This window comes from Gadus chalcogrammus, chromosome 7 (assembly GCF_026213295.1).
Source record: "Gadus chalcogrammus isolate NIFS_2021 chromosome 7, NIFS_Gcha_1.0, whole genome shotgun sequence".
NCBI classification, from domain to species: domain Eukaryota; kingdom Metazoa; phylum Chordata; class Actinopteri; order Gadiformes; family Gadidae; genus Gadus; species Gadus chalcogrammus.
Window position 1 is genome coordinate 14,343,417 of NC_079418.1, and position 26,416 is coordinate 14,369,832.

Here is a 26,416-nt window from a genome sequence, read left to right on the forward strand (position 1 = left end):
CCTACTCGCCATAGATCTACTCATCCATGGATTTTGGCTGTGAATATTATTTTTAGATAATAAAAAAAATATGTTAATACATTTTACCATACCAGTAATTATGACTTAGCAACCCAATGACATCTTACCTGGATATTGTATCAGAATATATGAGTTTCTTTGGTTACTATCGAACACATATCAAAATGTTGGATGCAAAAATGTGTTTCCATCACGGTGTAGCAACTCCCATTGAATGGCATGCTTGTTATAAGCCCTGTGTTCTACAGCACTCGCACATGGATAGTGTCATGGTATACATCGGATCATACAGGCGTCACACCTCTCAGGACACAGACACGTGTTTGGATTCCCACCTGTGGTCCTATAAGGCTACACGTCAATCCCTCTCTTCCTCAACCTCCTGTTGGGGTTCACGGCCCTATCCTTAGCGCATAGAAAATACCATAGAAATACATGTGTACATGTATGCAGTATGTATATGTATATATCACTTGAATGGCACAGGACCATCATTTCACCAAAAGAAAATACATCTTGTAGCCTTTGATCTGCAGAACTGCTTGTTAGTCACCTGAACATCTGTGTGGAGAATCAGAGGTAACGTGGTGCTGGTGCTGCCTATGGGCATATGTCAGGGACTTCAGATACATTTCACTAAGTAACAAGCAGAGGAGAGTGCATCGTCAGAGGGCTATTCAACTGGAGTGCAATAACCAGAAGGTTGTTCTAGAGACGATGTATACTTTAAAGCCTATACCTTGAGCAAGGCATTAACACCCCCCCCCCTCTGCTGCCCTGTAAATATTCACAGCATAAAGCACGCCGCTTTGGATAGAAACCCAACGGCTTGTGTTCTTATTTATTGTGCGCCACACCATGTAGCACGTCCTATAAAACACCAATAAAACCATCCCACCCACCCGCAGCTATCGATCTGTCCTATAATAACCTCCCTGCCCGTCAACCAAACAACTCATACTGAAGTTTCTAGTGGTAAGCTCGCACTGAGGCGACAGCAGCTGCATAATACACTGGATTAGTGCTAATAGAATCCAGCCAACGTGTGGCTCATGCATGTGTGCAGCATTGATGCGTCGACAACGTGTGTATAGACACACGTCTACACATATATATATACGCACATATATATAATATATATTATAGGCCTATATATATATAATTATATATATATAATGTATGCAATGGTCTGCATGCTAGATCCAGCATTGCGTTCCATGCGGCTGTACAGACAGACTTCAACCGCTATGGCTGCTGCCACGGCTGCTGTTGCCCGGCAACATACACCCCATAGTTCATATGGAGTTTAGACGCAGTAAACACTCAACATCATCACCGCTTATTCCTCCATCGGTCGTTCCAACAAGTCTTTCTGTAAACCATGAGAGGAGGAGGAGGATGTGGTGATGGTGGTCGTGATGAAGAGGCTGATGGCGTTGATGATAAAGATGACAATGAGGAAGATGAGGAGGTTGGCAATGATAATTAAGATGATGATGATGATGATGGTGGGGATGAGGATGATATTGGTGATGATGGTGATGATGATGATGATGATGATGAGGAGGATGATGGTGATGGTGATGATAATGATGATGATGATGACGATGAGGAGAAGGAGGAGGAGGATGGTGATGGTGATGATGATGAGGAGGAGCAGGAGGAGGAGGAGGAGGAGGATGATGGTGATGATTATTATGATAATGATAATGAGGATGAGGAGGATGATGGTGATGATGGTGATGATGATGAGGAGGATGATGGTGATGATGGTGATGATGATGTTGATGATGATGATGATGATGATGATGATGATGATGATGAATAGTAGGAGGAGGATGGAGATGATTGTGATGACGGTGATGATGATGGTGATGATGATGATGATGATGATGATGATGATGATGATGATGATGATGCTGATGATGATAATGATAGATGTGGATGATGTGATGGTGATTATTGTGATGATATTGATGATGATGGTGTGTGTGATGATGGTAATGATTGATGTGGATGATGATGATGATGATGATGATGATGATGATGATGATGATGATGATGATGATGATGATGATGATGATTAAAGAAGGTGTTGTTGACGATGATGATTAAGGTGGTAGATATGTACATGAAAAGTGTAATTTATTCATACATCTAGCGTGCATTCATTTTTCTTTCGTTCACCATCGTCTGTCCGCGCTCATGACAAACCTATAATTAAACACATCGATCTTTATGTGTTGTTGGCAAAACAGGCTGCTAGCTCCGATGTGTGTATGTATCTTCCCCTCCCCCCTCTATCTATCTCTCTCTCTCTCTCTCTCTCTCTCTCTCTCTCTCTCTCTCTCTCTCTCTCTCCCTCCCTCGCTCTCTTTATATACATATGAATATATAAGAGGTTTAAAATTCCAGAAAATAAGTAGTTGAGTGAATACTATTTAAAAACTCTGTTTACCTGACAGTACAGTGCAGTCATGTGTTGATATCACGCAGAAAAAGCCAGGATGCAACCATATTTGTCACAGGGTTTCTGTGGTGTACTTGTGTCGCTACACGGGTCTAAACCATAGCTTTTGATGGTAATGCACAGTGATATAACTGACACTGACAATGTTTTTCTGCTTTGTTAACTTAAAGTTTTGCATATGGCCGCTGTTGCCTGTTAACAGATAAATGGGGGCATGGTTTTCGGATAAACTGTGATCAAATATTTATGATAAATTGGAAAAGAAAACAATACATAAAATGTATTTTCTAGTCTTGTTGTTTGTGGGGTTTGTGGATATCAACCATGTTTCCACCACTGTAAATACACAGACATGGGCTTCAGAATAAAAGCCCTAGGCAAGCTGCAACACATCAAGGCTCTTGTATTCAACATAAATCTCCTGTAAGCTGTAACTTTGAAACAACAGATACTACCTTGTTTTTGCCGATGTTTATCTCTAGGGTGTTACACAATTATCAACCACAATGTAAGTCATTTATTATGTTTGTAATAACACCGGTTAATTTGCTGTTTGGTGATCGGAGACATCTTGTCATCTGCTCTCCCGCCTGGAGGCTAGCATGTTAGCATCTCTTGTTGTCACTTTGTCACCACTTAGCACTCCCGGGTGCTTAGCATTTATGGTGCGAGCGTGGATCTCAACAACACTCGACTGAGCGGCGCTGACCGCAGATCCAAGGGGGAGAGGTCTGGGTGTGCGCCAGCTGCGAGACCTTTCACAGTAAAACAGGAAGAGGTGTGAGGATGGCAAAATACTGATAGCCTAAATGGTCCAAAGCCATGCTCTATTTTTAGATCGGAAAATAGTTTTTCTCACATACAGAAGCTCGCTCTCTCTCTCTCTCTCTCTCTCTCTCTCTCTCTCTCTCTCTCTCCTTCTCTCCCTCTCACTCTCTCTCTTTCTCCCTCTCTCTCTCTCACTCTCTCTCTCTCTCACTCTCTCCCCCTCACTCTCTCCCTCTCACTCTCTCCCTCTCTCTCTCTCTCTCTCTCTCTCTCTCTCTCTCTCTCTCTCTCTCTCTCTCTCTCTCTTTGTCGCCAACACATCCACACCTCGACACAACCTACGAACAGTTTCTCTTTGATGCCATCACTCCATGTCCATCTTCCTTCAATCTCTCTCCGTCTCCGTTTACTCATTCTATTGCTTACACATCTCTTGCACACCAACACCCACACATGCACCCACCCACCCACACAAACACACACACGGACACACACATAGACACACACTGGCGTGTGTGTGTGTGTGTTTGGGTCTGTCTATGTGTGTGTCTATCTGCATGTATGCCCATGACGTCACCCAGGACCAAATCCCTGACCCCTGGCCTCGTCCTGGTCCTGATGCTGGGACCAGACGTTGTCCTGGCGATGGCTTAGAGGTGCTGGATCTGTCCCTAGTGTCTCCGGTCAAGCATCCATTATTTAACAGACTGTTGATCATGCTGCACTTAAGCCTTAAGGCTTAGCAATCCTCTCTCTCTTGATTAATACGACGACCGCCCTGATGCCCATTAACAGCACCCTGTGATGAGTAGATGCTCCTCAAATACTACTACTAGCATAGCACTTCATATAGAATAGTTTCCATTACATATGGGGGGGTGGAGTGTAAGCTGTATGTATGTGTTTATCTATGCGTGTGTCTGTGTTTATGTGCACGTGTGGGAGCGTGAGTGTGTGTCTGTGTGTTGTGTGAATCCCGCTCTACACTTATTGTGTAAGAAATGTATTAAAATATTACTGCTACGTTAAGTTGATAGGTGGTAGCGGGTGATATTATTTCAGAGGGAACAAGAAAACCAGTGTTTTTTACCATTTTTTATGAAGGTTTATATTTGAAATCCTATAGTAGCACTATAAAGGCTGGGCCTCAACGTGCAGAACGTTGTGAATACCATGAATAACATGAATATTTGAATGCTAAATGATAAAATAATATGCTGGTATATATAATAATAATTCTGGAATGGTAATAAGAACCTATATCCTTCCATTACAGGATATTATGAAAAACGGTGCGGGGACGCAGGCAGTTTGCACCGTATAATGTGACTGTTACTACTATGTATTCTTTCTATTGAATGGTTCATGGAGCACAGCATTAGCATAAGGGTTAGGGGTACAATTTAGCAGTCACAGCATTTCAAGACATCAAATGGGAAGGTTCCGGGTTCAAGCCCATGTCCACAATCAACCTGTATGCATCCATGAGCCACATACCAATTTACACATACCTGCACATCATTGGCAATGCAACAGAAAGATTTCTACTGACACAGAATCGACTTAAAGTACTTCTTAAACTATGGAAGGGGAACCAGAGTGGGTCATTATCCAGTTGGGGGGGTCGCCACCTGTTGTTACCCCTTTAATGAAAGGACCACTAGTTGGTGGTTGGGTCAGACCGACCCAATTAAATAGTTTTTTAGGTTTGGAGATGGAAATGTTCAAAATACATTTTAGTTCTTTGATCAAACCATCATCACCGTCTCTCATGGCTTCACTAAAACATCCGTTACCAATATCCTTTGTCATATTGGCAGGCGCGCTGGCGCTTAATGCTTGGCAGAACAAAGCACTTTCACCAAGGACACGGGTTGGTAATGGTTGGCAATGTTGTAGTCGATCCAGGAGGCACAATGGTTTGATCACCAAGGCCGGCATGTTCCTCTAAGAACCGCTGTAATGAATAGTAAACAACGGTGCATGCATGTATTCACGTCAATACATTGAACCTTCTCTGCCCCCCCCAGCGGTCCCCTTCCCTCTGAGCCACCGGCTGACGGTGAAGGAGGTGTTCGACGTGGAGGGGAAGCCCCGGGTGGACCTCCTCAAGGCCCACCTCACCAAGGAGGGACGTGTGGAGGAGGCCGTCGCCCTGCGCATCATCGCCGAGGGGGCCTCCATCCTGCGCCAGGAGAAGACCATGCTGGACATCGAGGCCCCGGTCACAGGTAGGCTCCCCTCTCTCTGCATGTGGGGCCGGTCACAGCTGGCCCTTCACAGGTAGGGGCCCCTCTCTCTATAGTGGGGCCCGTCACAGTGGGCCCTTAACAGGTAAGGGCCCCTCTCTCTGCATGTGGGGCCCTTCACTGGTAGGGTCCTCTCTCTCTGCATGTGGGGCCCTTCACTGGTAGGGTCCTCTGTCTCTACGTGTTGGGCCCTTCACTGGTAGGGTCCCCTCTCTCTACATGTGGGGCCCTTCAAAGGTAGGGTCCCCTCTCTCTACATGTGGGGCCCTTCACAGGTATGGTCCCCTCTCTCTACATGTGGGGCCCCTCCCAGTCGGCCACGATGCCACGCGGTTGATTCTGCCAGTATCGGCCGGTGGGAGGGAACAGCATTGCAGTTGGAAGTACTTCAAACCTGGAAATTAGAGCCTATCAATATCTTTCCTTCTGGCTAGGACATGATTTGCGCGTCAAAATATGCATTTAAAGTGTTTCATCCCAAAGGGTTTAATATCCCTGAGATTCGGTTGAGTTCTCCTCCTGCTCAACCTCTCTTCCTGCTGCAAGAGGGAGGGTACAGGTTTGCGGAGGAAAGTACTTAAAACCTAGAATTTAGATATCTCTTCTTCCGGCGATGAAATGATGTGCATATCAAAATATGCATTTACAGTGTATCATCCAACAGGGTAGAGTATCACTGAGATTCAGACTGCTTCAGCTCACCCTCTCTTCATGCTGCCAGTGGAAGTTTACAACGTTGTTCAACGGATGTGATCTAAAATCAGGAAATTAAAGTCTGTCAGCCCTCATTGATGCTGAACGTCCAATCAATAGCCAATTGTCATTTGACACATCGCAACTATTTGCATAAAGTTCAACTTTTGTCCCTGCCCCCTCTATGTAGTACAAGCCCCACCTCCCCCCCTCCAAGCCCCGCCTCCCCCACGGGGTCATCCCACGGGGGTCAGTCACAGATTAATGGCTGTGCTATTCGGCGGGAATCCCTGCCTCTTTCAAGTAGACGTTAAGCTGCCGCCGGGTGACGCACGGTGTCGAATTTGGGTCATCCCCACTCTTCACCGGTGAGGGCCCAACCCCAGAGCCAGAAGATTCTGGTAATTTCAGCTCCTACTCAGCCAAGAGACAGAGACCAAAACGTTATGTGTCTGGTTGCTGTTGTTGTTTTTATTGTTGTTGTTGAGCTAGCCAAATGTCTGCTAACATCTCCTGTCTGCTAGCTAATAGAACAAACTGAAATGCTGTTCTCGCTGGACAGATGGCGAGAAATAAAGCCAAAACATTAGCTAAAGGCTGGAATATGTGTTGTGTACAGACTGGAAATATATTGATTTTAGCCCTACTTTTTTGACAAAACATGGTATGCTTGTAAAGACGGACATATTTTCTGTTAGCAGTATCCAACTGGATTCCTACACTGATGGATGATCCACTATACATTTGTCAGTTAACTACAGATTTTTAGACAAGCACAATTTCAAAGCAAACTGAAAAGACATCGATAGTCTCTTCGTGTCAGTGAATATCTGAGGATGAAGGATTTGTGAAATGTGAATGTAAATTATGTTGACAGTGCTAGTGTTCCTAAACCCTAGTTCATATTGAACACCATAGGCTTGAGCCATGCTAATGACAAGCTAACACCATAAAACTCTACCTGAAAGGGAGAGCTAACGATTGCCGAGGATGAGTCTACCTTTTTTCTATCAGCAGGGGCGTGTTGCATCCAGTCTTTGTTATCGCTCAAATGTGAGAGAACTAAAAAACAAACCAACAAAAATATTTTGCCAGCAGCTAGAGACACAGCAGCAGTGACAGTGCAAATAAGCTACATCTGTGTGTGTGTGTGTGTGTGTGTGTGTGTGTGTGTGTGTGTGTGTGTGTGTGTGTGTGTGTGTGTGTGTGTGTGTGTGTGTGTGTGTGTGTGTGTGTGTGTGTGTCTGTGTGTGAGTCTGTGTGTGCTCCTGTTCTTCTATACTTTTGAGGACCTAAGAAGTAAGCAATGCACCAATAAACAAATGACAGATAGCAGATGATGGATAACTTTGCTGCACACTGTAACCAGAAAGTATTATATTCTAGTGTTACATAAGAATATATTCATATTTCGTGGTTGGGTAAATCTATTAAATCTGCCTGCCTCAATTTCCTTTTCCACTTAATTCGTCTAGTGTGTGTATACCTTACTATATCTCCCCATCTATTTTTAAGTAGAGATAGGTAGAGGGATGTATAGATAACGACCATGGCACACACACACACACACACACACACACACACACACACACACACACACACACACACACACACACACACACACACACACACACACACACACACACACACAGCCCTCTGTTCTGCTGTCACTTGCTGGTTTTTCTCGCGCTCTAAACTGTCAAATGATATCGCTTAACTCATTGGGATCAAATATCGAGACAATCTTCATTTAAACATACAGTCAAAATGACTATGGCCTTGGCAACACGATAGCTGCAATTAATTGCATTCGATCCGATTCATACAATGCAAAGTTTGTTTTGCAGTGTTCAGTGCTGTATTCATATATATATATATATATATATATATTATATATATATATATATAATCACATATATACTCCTTACAGAACACTGAGGCCTGTTGTGTTGATGTGATGAGAATGTGAATTCAGGATGAAATATATATGGTGTGTGTATCCATGAGCAGGGGTCTGTCTCGTCTTATCTCGGTTCTGTAGGAAAGGTTTGGAGCCGTGAGGCCGGGCTGCTACTGCTGCTGCCGTGTGTTAGTCTGCATACATATATTATGAGACATTTATGCACTTTTCAATCTTCGCTGGAAGTGTTTGTGTGTGAGTTTGTGTGAGTTTGTTTGTGTATAGTTTTGTGTGAGTGTGTGTGTGTGTGTGTGTTTGTGTCTGTGTGTGTGTGTGTGTTTGCGAATATTGGTGTGTGTGTGTGTGTGTGTGTGTGTTTGTATACGTGTGTGTGTGTGTGTGTGTGTGTGTGTGTGTGTGTGTGTGTGTGTGTGTGTGTGTGTGTGTGTGTGTGTGTGTGTGTGTGTGTGTGTGTTGTGTAGGTCCATGTGTGTGCGCGCGTTTATTTGATTGCTTTAGTCACACAAGCCCGGTCTCCCACTCGCATGGCTCTAAGCTTTGAGTGGGTGGAGAAAAGAGAGAGAGAGAGAGAGAGAGAGAGAGAGGTAGAGAGAGAGAGAGAGAGAGAGAGAGAGGAGAGAGAGTGGATAGAGGGATGAACTGAGAGATGCAAGGGGGAGAGGAGAGATGAAAGAAAAAGAAAGAGGAGGACATGAGAGAGCGAGGAGATAGGAGAGGAGAGAGAGAGTGATCCATGGGGGAGAGGGAAGAAGAAGAAGAAGGAGGGAACAACAGAGGAGGAGAGGAGAGAGTGAGGGGTAGACGGAGAGAGAGGCGAGGTAACGGAGAGAAGGGAGAAGAACAGAGGAGGCAAGGGAGAGAAGGGAGAGAAGGGAGAGAGATAGTCGAGGGAGAGGAGAGAAATGAGAGGGAGGGTGAGAGGAGTGGAGGGAAGTGATAGAGGGGAGAGTGACAGAAAGGAGAGGAGGAGAGATGAAGAATTAAAGATGGAGGGCAAACGAGATGTAGGTTACCCACTCGATAACCTACATCCCTCCTACATCTCTCCTACGTCCCTCCTTGTCTTTTATAGTCCACCGCGCCTCCTTCCAACCGGAGAGCATATTAGCATCTTCCAGTCAGTTAGATTCGCCTTAAACGCACTGTAGGAAACCATTTCAGAGCTATTATCTGAATGTAATTTGTAAGAAAAGGCCTAGTCATCTGTCAGCTATTAGTGAGTGGGATCCACTGTGACAGTGTCGGTTTCTCGTCGGCGGTGCCTTCCTCAGGATGAGACAATTGCGATTTTGGACGGCTCCCCGGCTCTTTGCTTACCAATCAGGGAATCTCTTCCCTGATTGGCCATTGATCGGGGGCTCCATCTTTCCTGTCAATCATATTCTCGCTGCACATGCCAGTTGTCATGTGGCAGGGTAACCCGGGGTGGGCGGGAGCAGAGCGGGAGGGAGGTGTGTGGTTCCAGAGAGGGTGTGTTTTATTGCATTTCTTCATTTTCTAAATCTTGCTCTGATCCACTCTTCTTCTCCACTGTCTTTCTCCGTCTCTTTACAACTCTGGTATACATGGCCAATTTACTGTCCCCACTTGGATGATGCCCTCGCTGATCCGCTGCTAGAAAAATGCAGTACTTCTCCTCCTGAAGAGGGTTTTCTTAAAATCGACCAAGCAGCTGTTCCAATCAGAGCAGTAGAGTGCATCTCTCTCCCCGGCTGCCAGGCGCAGACCAGGATCCGTCTGTACGCAGGGCCCGGTGTCTCATGAACGCTTGTGTAAGTGATGATAAGGTGAAGAAGTGTTAGATTGTGAACCAAACAACACGAGAGAAAACCCTTCTCTGTCTCTCTGACTCCACACAACCTCGGCAACCTACACTCACAAATACACATGGGAGACGGATACATAGAGAGAGAGGGCGAGGGAGAGGGAGGGAGAGGCAGAGAGAGAGAGAGAGAGAGAGAGAGAGAGAGAGAGAGAGAGAGAGAGAGAGAGAGAGAGAGAGAGAGAGAGAGAGAGAGAGAGAGATTGAGAGAGAGAGGGCCTACAGGCAAGGACCAAAGCAACATCTGTATGCCAATATTACATAAGGGCAAGGGAATTTTTTTCTTGAAAAAAGATATCACCATAGCAACAAGAGTGTGCAGCTTCACTCCCTCTCTACCTCCCTCCACATCTCTTCCTTATCCTTAAGATCACCACCTTCTATCTTTCCCTCTATCTCTCCATCTCTCTATCTATCGATCGATCTATCTACATCTATCTACATATGTCTATTTATCTATCTATGTCTGTCTGTATGTATGTATTTATCTATCTATCTATCTACAGTACTAGTGATGTATCGATTTAGGTTTATATATATATATTTAGATATTTCTATCTATCTATCTATCTATCTATCTATCTATCTATCTATCTATCTATCTATCTATCTATCTATCTATCCATCTATCTATCTATCTATCTATCTATCTATCTATCTATCTATCTATCTATCTATCTATCTAATTATCTATCTATCTATCTATCTATCTATCTATCTATCTATCTATCTATCTATCTATCTATCTATCTATCAAACTATCTATCTATCTATCTATCTATCTATCTATCTATCTATCTATCTATCTATCTATCTATCTATCAAACTATCTATCTAGCTTTCACTTTCTTCCTGTTTATCTTTTTCTGTCTCTGTTGAATCTTTCCATCCTTCCACAGAGCCATACATCCATCCTTACATCTGTCAATCCATCCATCTTTCCATCAATCCACCATCCATTCATCCATCCATCCAGCTTTTACATCCGTACGACCATGCAGCCATCCATCGATACATCTACCCTTCCATCCATCTATCTGTAACGATACCGTGGCTTCAGATTCAGAGTTACACACCACTCTCTGCCAGATCAGGAGTGTGCGTCCGCAGCGCTCCGGTCCTTCCTCCCCACTACCTCCTCACCCGGCCCAGCCCGCCATCGGCGCCACAGCCACTCGCCATCGCTACGTGCGCTTCGACAAGGAGCGTCACCAAGCGCTGCTCGCCGTGCGAGTTGACGTTGGCGCGGAACTCGGCCATCTTTTTTTTGGGGGCCGAGGTCCTCCGCGGCACCCATTGAGGGTTAGGGTGCCAGCGTTTTCCCCCGTTGAATGAACGGGCTGACGGAGCTGGTCGTTAGACACAACGCCTGATGGGTCCGGAGGAGCTGAGGGGTCGAGGGGCGTCTCCTCTCCCCTCCGACCGATAATCGTACCGTCTCTACGGTCCACTGTCTTCTCTCCAGGCTGTCACACGACCCCAGCCGTGGCACGCCTCGCATGCCTCGCATGCAACGTTGGGGGTGCTTGGCATGTGTGCATGCATCAGGGGCTGCGTGGTCGGCTCACTGTCGTGTGCGAGGAGCCACAGAGATGAGATAGCATGCACACATCAGCTCAAGGAGGCATATTGTATTTATAGATTTTCATATTGTTGATGTGCGTCTACCAATACTAGTACTGCTGCTACTATTGCTGCTACTACTACTAATACTACTACCGCTTATATTACTACTGCTTCTACTCATACTATGGCTACTTCTACTACTAGTACTACTACTTATACGGCTACTACGACTACTATATATCTTGTCTTGGGGACAACCATGAATTATTATTAATAATTGATTTGAGTGGTATGATGAATATATATTTACCAGTGTGTGGGGACATCCACGTCTATTATTAATATTTACAATAATATATATTATACTGTGCAAGGACATTACTGTAATGTGTTTCTATTGTATAATAATAATAATATAGATTCATAATAATAATACAAATAATCTAGTGTGTGCAGACATCCTTGATTAATGGTAATAATAATCGTATAACATATGTTCTAGTATAAGGGGACATTCATAGATTCATGTTACAGTAATAGCGTATTAACAATCACAATGATATTTGCGTTCCAGTATGCGGGGACATCCATGGGCAGTTCTTCGACCTCATGAAGCTGTTTGAGGTGGGGGGCTCACCAGCCACCACGCGCTACCTCTTCCTGGGAGACTACGTGGACCGCGGCTACTTCAGCATCGAGGTACGGTCACACACTCTGGGGCGACACCGCTACGGTTTGAGCAGGGGGGAAATGAGGTTTGAGCGCTAACTAGTGGACCGCATGGACTGCATTTATGCAGCACTTTCCTAACCAGTGGGCACTCAAAGCGCTTTACAATCTAAATTTCACACGTTCATTCACACATTCACACACCGACGGCGGTGTCCACCGCGCGAGGCCACAGCCAGCTGGGCGGGAGCAGTCAGGGTGAGGCGTGTTCCTCAGGGAAACCTCGACCCTCCGAGCCGGGATTCGAACTAGCAACCCTCCGGTTACCAGCCAACCCGCGGCACCTCCTGAGCCACATTTCGCCACCACTAGTGCGGCTAACCATGCAAATCAGATTGAGTCCAGCCTTACAAACCCAGTGTGTCTTTACTGAGCTGTGCATAAAGGAACACATGCTCATACAAAAACAAAAACAAATCTGGAAATTCATTCATTCATATGGATTCAGCCGGATGAGTTTAAATAAAATGGAAATCAAAGCACATTGTTCCGTTTCGCTCCACCGGTAGAGCAAGGAATTAACACTGCCATGGTATGGGGTTTGATTCCATATCAATTCCAAACTAGTAGAGCAAGGCATTAAAACTGCCATGGTATGGGGTTTGATTCCCACTGGGTATACTCATTTGAAGACACTCATGAAAAAGTGCCTATGAAACACTGTTTATGTATCTAAGGCACCGTCAATACATGCTGGTGACAGTCCTTGAGCAAGATGAATCATCACAAACAAAGGAAATCATGCATAGGAGAAATCATGGACGGTAGTAATAATTCAAGACATGCGTGTCAGTGTAGTGTTCAGCAGGAACTGTTCCCCGAACTGTCAACATTTTAGTAGAAAGCCATTAGACTAAACATAATGAATATTTTAAGATTTGATCGACCTTGTTACATTATTTATTTAATTTCTGCTTTCATTCAAATGCTTTGATAGCATATGAATGATGAGGATTTATGTGATATTTTTACATTTGCTTTTGCATGTGTGTCTGTTGTCTTAATATGCAAACTAACCCTTTGTATTTGTGTTTTCTTTCTTTCTTTACAGTGTGTGTTATACCTTTGGTCGCTGAAAATCCTTTATCCAAAGACGTTATTTCTACTGAGAGGCAACCATGAATGTAGACATTTGACAGAATACTTCACCTTCAAACAAGAATGTGAGTAACACACGTTGTCAAGCTTGTGATAGCTTGTAATAGCTTGTGATAGCTTCCTCTGTTTCAAGACCCCGGATGACAACGACGTGTGTACATCTTTATAAATAGTTTTATACATAAAGGAGAGATTCTTCTGAGCTGGAGAGCAACTAGGAACCACAGCGGGGAATATCACTCTGAATCATGTTTCCTGGTTCACTTCCTGTCCTTTATTATTTAGCTTTTCCTCCTTGTTTTGTTTACTCCTGTCTCTTTTTCCTCTCTCCTCTCCTCCTTTATGTCCTCCTTTCTCTCCTCGTTTCAACTCTCCATTTGCTTTTTGTCTCTCTTCTCCTACCTTTTTTGCCTCTTTTCTCCTCCACTCTCCCACTTTATCCATCTCTCCTTTCCTCCATCTTCTCTCCCTCTTTTCCATCCTCTCCTCTCACCACTACCATATCCTCTCCTCCATTCTCTCATCTCTCCTCATTTTTCTCCTCCCTCCTCTCCTCCTCCTCTCCTCCCTTCTCTCCTCCCTCCTCTCCTCCACCCTCTCCTCCCTCCTCTCCTCCTCCTCTCCTCTCTTCTCTCCTCCACCCTCTCCTCCACTCTCTCCTCCCTCCTCTCCTCCTCCCTCCTCTCCTCCCCCCTCTCCTCCCTCCCTCCTCTCCTCCCTCCTCTCCTCCTCCCCCCTCTCCTCCTCCCCCCTCTCCTCCACCCTCTCCTCCCTCCTCTCCTCCCCCCTCTCCTCCTTCCTCCTCTCCTCCACTCTCTCCTCCCTCCTCTCCTCCACTCTCTCCTCCCTCCTCTCTATCCTTCCTCTTCTCCTCCACCCTCTCCTCCCCCCTCTCCTGCTCCCCCCTCTCCTCCCTCCTCTCTCTCCTCCCTCCTCTCCTCCACCCTCTCCTCCTCCCCCCTCTCCTCCCTCATCTCCTCCCCTCTCCTCCTCTGGTCGTGTCTCCTCCCCCCTCTCCTCCCTCATCTCCTCCCCTCTCCTCCTCTGGTCGTGTCTCCTCCCCCCTCTCCTCCTCCCCCCTCTCCTCCCTCCTCTCCTCCCCTCTCCTCCTCTGGTCGTGTCCCGTGCGATGCGGTTTTCTCACACTGCTGTGGATTGTATCCAGAACTGGCTACTCTGTATTTCAGTTCGACTATTATACGTGGGTTTTATAAAAAGAGAGGAAAAGAGGAAAACAGTACATATGGTTAGGATGTTCATCAAATATGAATAGCCCAGGCCAGTCTTTACCCTTTAACGGCATGAGCTTTGAAAGATACGTGTGATAAGAAAAGACAGGAGAGAGGAGAGTAGGTCAGCTCACAGGAAACACAATCAGGACATTATCGCTCCTCAAAAGAAGGTCGCCTGGTAAAACTCACTCCACACAGCAGCTAAATGTAGCCCCGCTCCGACGTTAGGATGAAAGGGTGAATTCACCCCTCTGCCTCCTCTTACCTCTCCTGTACACCTCAGACTCAATGGCAATGTAGAAATCATTCAAAGTAAGGAATCCTATTTGTCTTGGTTGACACAGTATGAGATAATGCATCAATGAACAGTTTTCAAAGTCGTGTTGTTGGTGGTGCAGGATAGTTTCAGAGTTATGGTGTTTGACTTTTGTTACGGTGTTTGACCCAGTTGAAAGGTTCTTGGTGCAATTCCCAACGTCCACAGTCTGCATTCCTGAGCAAGATGCCCTTGCCCCCTACCTGCTCTCGATTGTAATAAAAGTAACAACATAATGTTTTGTGTGATACATAACGGTTAATTCATGGGTTGAACTAACAGCTAGGGTGCTATTACGGCGCTGGTGTAACCTGGGGTAACGCTGGGGTACAGGTATTTGCAGTACAAGATCTAGCAGGCCAGATCCGCTTTAGACTTCACTCCTTGACAGAAGTGTTGGATGTGTGTTCCCCTTGGACATTTCTGCCCCCTCCCTGCCGCAGGTAAGATTAAGTACTCGGAGCAGGTGTACGACGCCTGCATGGATGCGTTCGACTGCCTGCCCCTGGCCGCGCTCATGAACCAGCAGTTCCTGTGCGTGCACGGAGGCCTCTCACCTGAGATACACACCCTAGACGACATCAAGAAGGTCGGTGTGTTCGTTAAATGAGTGCTTGTGAAATGTGTCTGACGTCAAATGGATGTAACCCTTTACCTGCCTCTGCCGTCAATGAATTTACAACACAAACGTTAAAGGTGACATATCATGCCACCAGGTCTTGACTTGGTGTGACTAGCCGTTACAAGACGTTTTGAAACTCTGCCTCTTCTGACGTTCCAAGTGGGCGTGTCCGCCTAAATGTATGCTGGATAGATCAGTCTACCTGCCTACCCAGTGGACTGTAGCAAACGTTGCTCCTCTATACATACATCTAGGTGGACACATGTCGGTTTTTCAAAACGGCTACTAATGGGTGATCAAACCCACACCTGGTGGAATAATATGTCCCCTTTAAGGCAATGACCGGAAATGTTACTTGGTCTTGAGCAGGCAAACTGCAGGTGCAGATCCATGACCCCATGCAGGAAATGTTCGGGAACATTTGCTCTCAATCCTAAGCCCCTTTAATGTCTGTGTCTCTGAACAGAGCGTACATTTGTATGCTGAGCCTTTAACCAAACCAACGCCCTACCATTCCCCCTCTCTGTGTGTAGCTGGACAGGTTTAAGGAGCCCCCTGCCTTCGGCCCCATGTGCGACCTGCTGTGGTCGGACCCGTTGGAGGACTACGGCAACGAGAAGACCCAAGACTTCTTCACACACAACTCAGTCCGCGGCTGCTCCTACTTCTACAGGTGAGATCCGTCTTCACATGGTGTTCACACTGTCTTCACACCCTCTTCACACCACCTTCGCGTTGTCCTCACCCACACCTGGTTCTCCCCTCGGGGTCCGTCGGTCTTAATCAAAGTTTCATCAGGAGTTCTAGTCACCAGAAAGTTTCCGGTTTGATAAGATGAATGGATTGACAGATGGATAGATAGAAAGATGGATGGATTAATGGATGATAGATGGATTGATAGATGGATGGATGGAGGATAGTAGATAGATAGATGGATGGATTAATGGATAATAGATTGGTAATAGATGGATGGATGGATGGAGGATTATATGATAGATAGATAGATAGATGGATGGATGGATTAATGGATGATAGCTGGGTGATAGATGGATGGCTGGATGGATAGTTTTGTTCAAACTTTTGATGCGGTATCTCCTTCATTAAGTTGCTTGCTGGTGGGAATGTCCTGACCTATATAACCACATGTGGGAACACACACACACACACACACACACACACACACACACACACACACACACACACACACACACACACACACACACACACACACACACACACACACACACACACACACTGTTCTACACACCCACACACACACACATTCACATCCGCACACACAGTGGGCACTTAACACATCATTATGGGTGCATTCCCCAAAGTAATAGATAAAAGTGGCCACAAAACTAGGTTGGCATCTCTATATAAGTACAATCACTGCAGTGCCACAGTACTTATACTGCAGTAGGTCATACTACGTAACGCAGTACTTATACTGCAGTAGGTCTCAGTATATAAGATAATGCAGTACTATTACTGCAGAAGCTTACACTACAGAATGCAGTACTATTACTGCAATACACAGTACTTTCAACGCAAGAGGAAATACTCTGTAATGCAGTGCTAATACTACATACCAAAGTGCTATTACTGCCGTAGATCATACTATATAGCACAGTACTATCAATGCAAAAGGTCATCCTACATAATGCAGTACTATTACTGCAGTAGTTCATACTATATAACACGCTACTATCAATGCACCAGGCAATACTACATAAACAGTACTATCAATGCAGTAGTCCATACTACATAGCACTGTACTACCAATGCAGTACACTAGGTCATACTACATAACACAATACTGCCAATGCAGTACAATAGGTCATTCTGCATAACAAAGTACTGTCAATGCAGTAGGTCATACTGCATAACGCAAATCTATAGCTGCAGTACACAGTACTTTCACCTTAGTAGGCAACAGTACGTAAAACAACACTGTCCCTGCAGTACACGGATGTATAACCACAGTAGGTCGAGCTCCACCACATGCACACTGCAGTACACGGTACTATCTCTGCAGTACACAGTACTATTCCCGCAGCGGGTCATACTGTATAACAGAGTATTCTCTTGAAAGCTACAGAGCCCGATAGCTCTGCTGGCGTTCATCCAGTTTGGCTAGTCATAGACCATCATATTTTAACACATTCCCTCTCAGCGTTTAAAATTCACATTCAGGCCGGTTGAGTTGTTATGTAAGCAGCGGAGAAAGCGTTTTGTAATAACTTTAGCGTCACTGTATTCTCTGGCTACCGCAGGAGGCTTCAGGCCTGTGGAGAATATACTGTGTGTAGGTTCTGCTATGATTTCTTATGTCTTTCATTATTTCTTTCTTTTTGGTTTCCTTTTTCCTTTGTGTCTTTCTTTCTTTATTCCTTTATTTCTTTGTTACCTTCCTTGGAAATCATACTGCAGCATTTCTCAGTAAAAAATTGCCTGCAACCAAACAACATCATTTGTAATATCGCAATGAACATTCACAATAACTAACAAGACAGCCGCTCACCATATTTCGGGGAAATGGTTACAGCAGTACAGCTTTCAATATTGTCATAACATCACATCCATTCAATGATTCCCACAGAGTCAGAGTATCATGCACTGCTCTAAGAATACCAAACCTTTCCTCAACCTCTGTCTCACCCTCATCCTTGTCTTTCTCTCGCTCTCCCTCTCTCTCTCTATCTCTATCTCTCTGTGTGGGTGTATCTCACTGACAACATTTACATCAACACAAATTACTCTGAAAGAGCTTTGATCATCAATATATTTGATGATATATATTACCCGTTCATGAATCCAGCACTTTAATCACACTAACCATATCGTGATGACACCATCATCCAATGGGCTTGTAGGGAATCGTCATGTGACCTCTTGTTTTAGTTCTAATAGGAAGAGGCAGTATGCCGTACAGCGTCACAAGGGCGCGAGCGTTGTCTCGGCAGTCAGCACAGGGAGGGTCGAGTTGTTTTTCACCCAGCGTAAACCCCCCAGCGCCTGAATATTTAAAAGCGCTTGTGAAACTTTGATGTGACTGGGTGGCACTGACTCCAAGGAAGGGAAGGGGGAGGGGCATGTTGCAGGATAGGACAGAATGGAAGGGAGGGTCAAAGTAAAGCGTTGCACGATAGCTTTTGTTTAATGTCTGAGGGAGCACATTTAATATTATATGAGGTACCAATAAGCTTTTATTCAAAGCCTATTGAAGTGAATTTTTAATTTTGAGACATTGAGGTGCAAGTAGGAGTTAAGGGGCGCCTTTGCACTTGAATGCCTACTGGTAGACTAAGGACATCGGGAATCGAACTTGGTAGCTTCCGGCTGGGAGTCGAAAAGCCAAAACACTGCACCATCCTGCCCCCATTCCATTCACTAATGTTCAGGAAACATTAAGAAAAACTACTTTATTCGTCCAGTCATATTCGACGAGCAGCCAGCCAATGGGAAGGGAGTATATACCCAGGAAAATGTCCAACCAAGGCTGTCTGAACCAATGGCGTCCTCTGTCCCCACAGCTACCCGGCTGTCTGTGAGTTTCTGCAGAGCAACAACTTGTTATCAGTGATCCGCGCGCATGAGGCCCAGGACGCTGGGTAGGTCCACGCGCACGCACACACACACACACACACACACACACACACACACACACACACACACACACACACACACACACACACACACACACACACACACACACACACACACACACACACACACACACACACGCACTTACACACACACACACACACACGCACTTACACACATGCATTCACAAACACACATGCGCACACACAGACACAATCTCTCACGCATATACACGCTAACACGGACACACATACATGCACACAAACACACACAAACTCACTAACCCACATATCAGCACGCTAACACACTTACAGTCACACGTACACACACACACAAACACACACACATGCACACTAACACGTACACATTGACACACACTCTAACACACACTTAGACATAGTGACTCAATAATTGCACAGTAGAATAAAAGTCTATGAAAAGTAAATGTGTCCTGACAATATTTCATCTAGCTATCCAATTGTCAATTTTATAACAAAAACATGATTCCCATTGCTAACCGTGTGTCCACAACAAAGAAGGCCTCATATTCACGCCTGTAATATTCCATCTCTGTATAAAAGATAAATCATAATAACTGTGAATTGAATATAATAATTGTGAATTATACAATGATAACATGAGCCAATAATGGCAAGCTGGTGACTGGATGACAAGCGTGAATATAAATCGTATACATCTATATATGTTGTTGTGATGGTAGTTACCGGATGTACCGCAAGAGCCAGACGACTGGCTTCCCTTCACTCATCACCATCTTCTCCGCTCCCAACTACCTGGATGTTTACAACAACAAAGGTCAGACACACTCTGTTTGTGCTGTACGCTTTGGATTGTAGAGCAAAACATGGAATCGTTAACTCTGCTCTTATTATGCATTTTTATAATTGATTTTTATGCCTGTTACACTCATTCCCTTGTCCTTATCGTGCTTTTCTGATGTACCACAACCTTAGACAGCATTGTATTATTTACTATAATTATTATAAATGATCGTGGAAGCAGCCAGTTGGAGTAGTAACAGTGTAGGCCCTCATAGTCATTGCAGCCTGGTTGTCGTCAGGAGCTACAAAGCAATCTCTTCAAACAAACGTCTGTTCCAGTTACATTTGATTGTGTTGAGTCCGGTTCCGTTTTGTCCGGTTCTGTGGCTGTGTCCTGGTTTCCATGGAGATGTGGATGGCGAGCGTGGGTGGGGGCTGTCGGGATCGCTGACTGTGCATGTGGCTTAATATCTCTCGATATAACGGCGTCATCCTGGACTTACTGGCGCCATCTGGTGGCGATTCGTTTCCAAATTGTACACTATTGCTCGTCTAGGGCCTCCTATTATACGTGTTAAAAAACAAAACAATATTTTAGAATGAAAATGTGTGATAAATCTTTTACATATAACTGTCTTGTACATATATATATAATATATAATGTTTGTTTCACTGTCCGTCCCCTGCTCTCTTTGTAGCCGCTGTTCTCAAGTACGAGAACAACGTAATGAACATCAGACAGTTCAACTGCTCCCCGCATCCCTATTGGCTGCCCAACTTCATGGACGTCTTTACTTGGTCCCTCCCCTTTGTTGGAGAGAAAGGTATAGGTTACCACTGAATCATCCATCAATCATTTGATAGTGTTTTCAGATAAAACAATGAAGTTACCAATGAGCCAAGACTCAACTCAAATTCTAGTTTTGTAATTAACTGAAACAGAGAAAGCTACAGGATATTTGCATTTATGAAGCAACAAACTAGCTTATTTTTACCGGACAGGATTGCACATATGATTTAAAGAGAAAAAGACCTGTGTGACAGCGACCTAACTTGTGTGTGTGTGTGTGTGTGTGTCCTTCAGTCACAGAGATGCTGGTCAACGTGTTGAGTATCTGCTCCGACGACGAGCTCATGAACGACGAGGAGGAGATCTTCGACGGTAAGTGTCAAGGAAAAACTCATCCTGATAATAATATCCCAAATGCTACAGACTTTGTTCACATTGCTACGAGCTGATTCACCCGGCCTTTGTATAAATGATACTTGCACCTTAAAAATGCTCCCTTCCTCTCCAATGAAGGGTTTCATGTTAGTTAGCATTCACAGCTGTGCATTTATATTTAGTGGACTTTGCTGACGCTTTTATCCAAATAATCCATTCATTCACACATAGGGCAGAGGCAACCACGCAGGGCGACAGCAAGCTGGTCAGGAGCAGTGAGGGTTGGGCAGTTACGGTCACAAGTCAACCCGCTCTACCTCCTGAGCTACTGCCGCCCAACAACACAATAAAGTTAACTATAGCAACGAAGTCCGATACCGAGACCATGCCAATCTCCTGACTTCTTTATCTTGTCGATTCCTTTGGTTGTCTTGCACTCTGCCAGACAACACTGCCCCTGATGTGAAAGGTTCCCTGTAAGAATCATGTACATCCATTGTCTCGCTGAGGGTGCTCAGTAAATACTGCCTCAGTGTCTTCCATGGCCATTGAATCAAATACTTTGTTGTTAAGAAGTGTCAATTGCTTCTTTGACACTAACTTACTTATTACTACAATAAATCATTTTGCATCAGTAAAAACTTAACTCAAACTCCTTAATACTCAAAAGTACTATGATGTGTTGTGTTGTGCTGTGATGTGATGGGGTTGTGAAGTATTTCCATGTTATGATATGTTTGATGGGTTGTGATGTGTTTCTATGTCATGATATGTTGTTATGGGTTCTGATGTGTTGTGTTGTGATGTGTTGTGTTATGATATGTTATGATATGTTGTGATGTGTTTCGGTGTTGTGATGGGTTTCTATGTTATGAAATGTTGCTATGTGTTGTGATGTGTTTCTACGCTATGATATGTTGTGATGGGTTAGGATGCATGCATAGTGATGTTATGCTAATTGTTTTGCAGCAAACGCCGCCGCAGCCCGCAAGGAGGTGATCAAGAATAAGATCCGAGCCATCGGGAAGATGGCCAAGATGTTCTCTGTGCTCAGGTGAGAGACAGAGAGGAACAGAGAGAGGGACAGAGAGAATGAGTTGGTGTGCTTGTTTGTTGTGTGTGTGCCTGTGCAGCAGGTCTGTGTGTTCGGGTTCGGGTCAGGCTGTCGTAGTTGGGCTTAGGTCTTGTTTTCGAATGTATCATGGTGGTATTGGTGCAGCTGACTGTGTGTGCTTGCATTCATGCGTTATTTCTGCGTTCTTGTGTGTGTGTTTGTGTGTGTGTGTGTGTGTGTGTGTGTGTGTGTGTGTGTGTGTGTGTGTGTGCGTGTGCGTGTGTGCATGCGCGCATGTGTGTGTGTGTGTGTGTGTGTTGCCTGTGCTTGCGTGTATGTATGTGTGTATGTTGCAGTACGGGTACTGAGTCCATCACTGTGGTTGTTTTGTTCCAGGGAGGAGAGTGAGAACGTGCTGACCCTGAAGGGCCTGACGCCCACTGGCATGCTGCCCAGCGGTGTCCTCGCTGGGGGGGCAGAGACCCTGCAGAGCGGTGAGACACCACCACCACCACCTCCACCTCCAGAACCTGTCCCTTATATACAGTCTGTATACAAGGGGTTAGGGGTTAGAGCTGCTGCACAGCCACAACCACCGCCGCTTATACACAGCACTCCTTTCTGTGTCTCTACCTCGCTCGCCCTCTACCTCTCCCTCTCTTTGTCTCTAGCTCTCTGACCGGCTGTCTGTGTCAATTCAGTTCAAGTCAATGAATTTCCCCCGTAAAAATCGACAGGCAATGCTCTCTGCCTCCATTGCTCTAGCTCTCTAGCCAAAACGGAGTACAATTAATATTTTCACATTTAGTGAGCATAGTGTGGCCTAACTCTCACTGGTTTGTTTCCTTTCTCTCTATATATCTCTCTATGTGTGCCTTTCTCTCTATGTCTCGTTCAATCTCTTTGTCTCTCTCTCTCGCTCTCTTTCCCATGCTCTGTATGTCTCCCTCTATCTCCCATTCCCTTCTCTCTGTCTCTCTCTGTGTTTCTCTCTGTATGTCTCTCTATCTTTGTCTATTTCTCTGTCTCTCTGACTCTTTCTCTCTATCTCTGTCTATGTCTCTCTCTCTCTCTCTCTCTCTCTCTCTCTCTCTCTCTCTCTCTCTCTCTCTCTCTCTCTCTCTCTCCTTCCCTGTCTCCATTTATGTAAAAACAATCTCATAAATTGAATTATAACAAATATGTCAACTGTTGCTAAGTGAGAGTTCATTCTTGGCTTATCGTATAGATCTAGCCTGCTCAGTGCATTCAGCTCAGCCTGTTTGAAGCATTTACATGTCTTGTTTTAAATTAACCCCTTTCCTCCTACTCCTCCTCTTCCTCATCTCCTCATCTCCTTCTCTCCTCTCCTCTACAGCCACTATCGAGGCCATAGAAGCGATTGAGCCAGAGCCAGAAGACTCAGAAGGTAAATATGTTGTTTTCGAGTCAAAATGTTCCGTCTATACAGCTTTTTCCAAAACCGCTATCCATCCACACTGAACCGTCAGCTAAAACCTTCTCTCATTCCAAGACCACTTGAGCTGGATGACATTATAATTGAGTTTAATGTGTTCAGGGACGACAACAGACACAGACACATTATATTATTTGTGCGACAAGTCATTAGAATGCATTGCATTATATAACTTGTTACGTAGTTTATGCTATTGGCAATAGCTGTCCCTAGATAAGATGAGATCTGACCAATGTTCTAACATAAATACAACAGTTAATATACAAAACAATAAAAAAAATGCCAGCTGATGTCTGCATGCCATTTGAAGTCTACGTCATTGTTTTCGGTAAAGAAAAAACTGGCTAAACAAAGCCAAAACGGAGTACAATTAATATTTTCACATTTAGTGAGCATAGTGTGGCCTAACTCTCACTGGTTTGTTTCCTTTCTCTCTCTATATCTCTCTCTATGTGCCTTCCTCTCTATGTCTCGTTCAATCTCTTTGTCTCTTTTTTCCCATCTCTCTCTCGCTCTTCCCCTCGCTCTGTATGTCTCCCTCTATCTCCCCTTCCCTTATCTACGTCTCTCTCTCAATGAGTTTCTCTCTCTATGTCTATCTTTGTCTATTTCTCTCTCTCTCTGACTCTCTCTCTCCCTCTCTCTCTCTCTCTCTCTCTCTCTCTCTCTCTCTCTCTCTCTCTCTCTCTCTCTCTCTCTCTCTCTCCTTCTCTACCCGCCAGGGCGTGGCTTCTCGCTGAAGATCAACTGCTTCGCGGATGCCAAGGGTCTGGACCGTATCAACGAGCGCATGCCCCCCCGCCGGGAGGGCGGCGGCCGCGTCGTCGTCGTCGCGGGCAGCAAGACCATCGCGCCGGAGGCCAACGGCACCGACGACGGCAGCGGGCTGGAGTGACGACCGCGCGGTCGCTGCTGCTGCTGCTGCTGCCGCCGCCGCCGCCACAACGCCGCTGCTGCCGCGCGGTTGCCGCGGTGTTTGCGTCGCTGTTGTTTGAGAACCCTCAGAACCCCCTGTGCTGCCTGACGCGCTACGCCGCAGCACTTATTACAACGCCTCAGAGAACCCAGACAGAAACCAAAACGGGCGGACAGAACACTCACACACTCTCCCTCTCTCTCAAAAACCTAGAAACCCATCAAACTTATTTAGAAAATATACACATACAAAACAACCTTGCATCTGGCCACTGCGTGGATACGAGGCCAAGCTTTGACGACCTAGTCCTCTTATCGGGGCCTGAGGAGCCAATAGGGGCTATGGAGGTGGATTGTGATTGGCTGGAGGGCTGCGGTTTGTCTGTTGGATCGCTCACTGATTCGCTAGAGACGACAGAGTGACCGGAATTCCACACGAGTTCTCTCAACTGTCAGGCAAACATAAGAACCCATGAATCATCTCACCATTTCATCCACTGTTTACTAAGATCATCGACAAATTTGTGTCATCTGGAGAAAAGAAAAGAAAATTGTGTTATTATTATTGCGCATCTTTTGATAGTATTGTTAAATATAACTGGAAGAAAAAAAACTTGAGTACCATTGAGGACTGTGTACCTTTTGCAACGTGAAGTCAGAACTTACCAGAGGACTGGAATTGATTGATTTTTTTCTGGTAGGATGGCACTAATGTATGAGGGAAGAGGCCATTGAGCATGTTTTACAGTCTGTGACCAGTCCACCAAAACAAAACTGCCAAGGTGTCGAACCCGCACCCTCTCTCTCACTAGAGTGGGTATCAAATCTGTGCTCTGCTGTTGCTCTCAACGTCCCTCCATCGTCATCAGCCTCACCGACATCATCATCAGAGAAAGTGTGAAGTGGGCCTGATTCGTACCTCGGTTCACCAGTCCCTGATAACCTGCTAGAGAAACACCCTGTGATTGAGTTCCTCTTCTGCCTCTGAAGAAGTTAAACATTTCAGCGGGTCTAGTTTTTCCTCTGCTGTTTGGACAGTTGGCCACAAGGCCCAACCGACCAACTGCTTTGCCCAGGCCAAAGGAGGAGTTCCTATGCTTTGAAGTGATTGGAAGTGTTGTGGACACAACCTCCCCTCTCCTCCTTTACTTTTCTCAAGAAGAAGAAAGAATCCGATCAGTGTTCCTTCTTGAATGAGGGCACATTTGGACAAGCTACGGAAAAATTACAACGCCATACTCTAGATGCTTGGCTCTGACGCAAACCAGAAAGACATTCTGGGGTTTCAACTGAAATTTGTGAATGTATAAAAACCTAAACATAAAATACGAAAGCTATGACCCTGGTACCAACCACTACCTGCGTCGCTTCTGCTGCGTAGCGTCCGAAGTAAAAAGAAAAGGGGGAGTTTGGGCATTTCCTGTCATGTGATGCACTGACTTTTTTCAGAGGCTTTTAATGCACTTCAAAGTTTTGATGATATTTTCAAAGAATACTCATTCTAATTATTTATTTAGACTAATTTAATATCAATAATCATGACCTCCAAATGCAACGAGACTTGAGGATCTTGGAGGACCTTTATCACAGGAAATAAAATAAAAAGCGTGCACTTCGATAATTACCTTATGGAAATACAATTCAACTATGTTTCAAATGGAAAATATATATAATAATATATATGTTTCAGAACTTGAACTCCATAAAGTTTATTTTTACTGCATGTTTGTTTGTTTTGAGTTTGCTCTGATAGTGAATAGAGAATAATGAGAGAGTATATTCATCTGAAAATAGTAGCCTTCCCTCGATAAACGGTCAGCAATGGCTGGGTTTAGTTTTCTCCTAAAATATCAGGACGTACTTTGGCTATGAAGCCGTTAAGGGAGCTACCTACTCATTCACAGTCCCACCTCATTTAAGATACTATA

The 26,416-nt window shown here is 44.9% G+C and overlaps 1 protein-coding gene across 1 annotated transcript in view; it reads left to right on the forward strand.

Moving 5' to 3' along the window:
• LOC130385984 (protein phosphatase 3 catalytic subunit alpha-like) overlaps positions 1-24,468 on the forward strand; it is a 25,662-nt gene extending 1,194 nt beyond the window's left edge. Inside the window, exons 2-14 of the mRNA XM_056594772.1 lie at positions 5,290-5,490; positions 12,085-12,209; positions 13,291-13,402; positions 15,329-15,474; positions 16,041-16,180; positions 19,047-19,124; positions 19,838-19,932; positions 20,597-20,722; positions 20,983-21,060; positions 22,033-22,117; positions 22,514-22,611; positions 23,475-23,525; positions 24,296-24,468. Coding sequence (XP_056450747.1) covers positions 5,290-5,490; positions 12,085-12,209; positions 13,291-13,402; positions 15,329-15,474; positions 16,041-16,180; positions 19,047-19,124; positions 19,838-19,932; positions 20,597-20,722; positions 20,983-21,060; positions 22,033-22,117; positions 22,514-22,611; positions 23,475-23,525; positions 24,296-24,468 — 1,508 coding nt within the window. The remainder of the gene's footprint in view (positions 1-5,289; positions 5,491-12,084; positions 12,210-13,290; positions 13,403-15,328; positions 15,475-16,040; positions 16,181-19,046; positions 19,125-19,837; positions 19,933-20,596; positions 20,723-20,982; positions 21,061-22,032; positions 22,118-22,513; positions 22,612-23,474; positions 23,526-24,295) is intronic.
• Positions 24,469-26,416: the final 1,948 nt, after the last annotated feature.